Source organism: Vollenhovia emeryi, unplaced genomic scaffold (assembly GCF_000949405.1).
Source record: "Vollenhovia emeryi isolate VEMERY1.0 unplaced genomic scaffold, V.emery_V1.0 DF947676.1, whole genome shotgun sequence".
In the NCBI taxonomy this organism is placed as follows: domain Eukaryota; kingdom Metazoa; phylum Arthropoda; class Insecta; order Hymenoptera; family Formicidae; genus Vollenhovia; species Vollenhovia emeryi.
The window spans coordinates 1-1,623 of record NW_011958690.1 but is presented as its reverse complement, the minus strand read 5'-3'; the positions used below and the strand labels follow the sequence as shown (position 1 = coordinate 1,623).

The following is a 1,623-nucleotide window of genomic DNA, read 5'->3' as shown; positions in this document are numbered from 1 at the left end:
CAAGATAAAAATACAATTATTATATGGAAAATCATTTATTATATGAAACTCATCACCAACCAATCAACCAACCAACAGAAAAAAATAGCGATGCTAGAAGACAAAAATTCCAATATACGAGGTCTGTTCGAAAAGTATCGCGAATTTTGAATTTCCGCGGGCTACGTATATTCGATTTTCGATTTTTTGTGGCGTTATGTTGGTACTCATGTCCCTCACTCATGCTGACAAGTTCGGCCATTTTGAATGTTCAGTTAATTTTTGACAGCTATTTTGCTTGGACGTGTTTTGGCTCGTCTTCGATTTTTGCCTATTTCAAGAAATGGATCAAAGAATATGTATCAAATTTTGTGTGAAAAACAAAATTAAGTGCGCGGACGCATTCCGAATGTTGACTGTGGCATATGGTGAAGCTACCTTGAACCAAAGCAACGTTTATCGGTGGTACAAAACGTTCTCAGAGGGCCGAGAAGATGTGAACGACGAAGAGCGTGCCGGACGCCCGAGCACGTCAATAACAGACGAAAACATTGATGAAGTGAAGAAAATAGTATTGGCCAATCGTCGAATCACCGTTAGAGAAGTTGCTGTGGACCTAAACATATCGATTGGCTCGTGCCATTCGATTTTTACCAATGATTTGGGCATGAGACGGGTCGCCGCGAAATTCGTACCAAAATTGCTCACTTTCGACCAAAAACAGCATCGCATTAACACTGCTACGGAGCTGTTGAACTCTGTCCGCGACGACCCAAATTTGCTCCAGAGGGTCATAACTGGTGACGAATATGGGTTTATGGTTATGACGTGGAAACCAAAGCTCAATCATTCCAATGGAAGCTGCCGCACGAGCCAAGACCGAAAAAAGCGCGCCAAGTTCGGTCGAATGTGAAGGTTTTGCTTACAGTTTTCTTCGATTGCAGGGGCGTGGTGCATCATGAGTTCTTGCCACAGGGTAGAACGGTCAATAAGGAATATTACCTGCAAGTTATGCGCAATTTGCGCGAAGCAATCCGCCAGAAACACCCGGATTTGTGGAAGAATAAAAATTGGCTTTTGCACCATGATAACGCCCCTGCTCAAACATCGTTGCTTGTGCGCGAATTTTTGGCCAAAAACAACACACTAATGATGCCGCAGCCACCGTATTCCTCAGACCTGGCCCCCTGTGACTTTTTCTTGTTCCCGAAACTGAAGAGGCCCATGAAAGGACGACGCTACGCCACGATTGAGGAGATAAAGACGGCATCGAAGGAAGAGCTGAACAAGATCACAAAAAATGATTTTTTGAAGTGCTTCGAAGATTGGAAAAATCGTTGGCACAAGTGTATAATATCTGATGGGGATTACTTTGAAGGGGACAACATAGATATTCATGAATAAATAAATAATTTTTGAAAAAACACAAAATTCGCGATACTTTTTGAACAGACCTCGTATATGTCAAAATACATCCTAGCAAACACCAAAGTAACAATTACATAACATCAATGCAAATGTAATCTAACAGACATGTGTTATATTACATTTATATTTATGTTATGTAACTGTTACTTTGGTGTTTGCTGGGATATACACTGGTCAAAAAAATTAACGCAACAAGAAATTTACATCAAAATTTGT

General features: G+C 40.8%; 1 protein-coding gene across 1 annotated transcript; it reads left to right on the top strand.

The window, feature by feature from the left end:
* Nucleotides 1-49: 49 nt before the first annotated feature.
* On the top strand, nucleotides 50-902 carry LOC105557827 (putative uncharacterized protein FLJ37770). Its single transcript, XM_012005192.1, has one exon. The coding sequence runs from the start codon at nucleotides 323-325 to the stop codon at nucleotides 890-892; it is 570 nt and encodes a 189-aa protein (XP_011860582.1). The 5' UTR covers nucleotides 50-322; the 3' UTR covers nucleotides 893-902.
* Nucleotides 903-1,623: the final 721 nt, after the last annotated feature.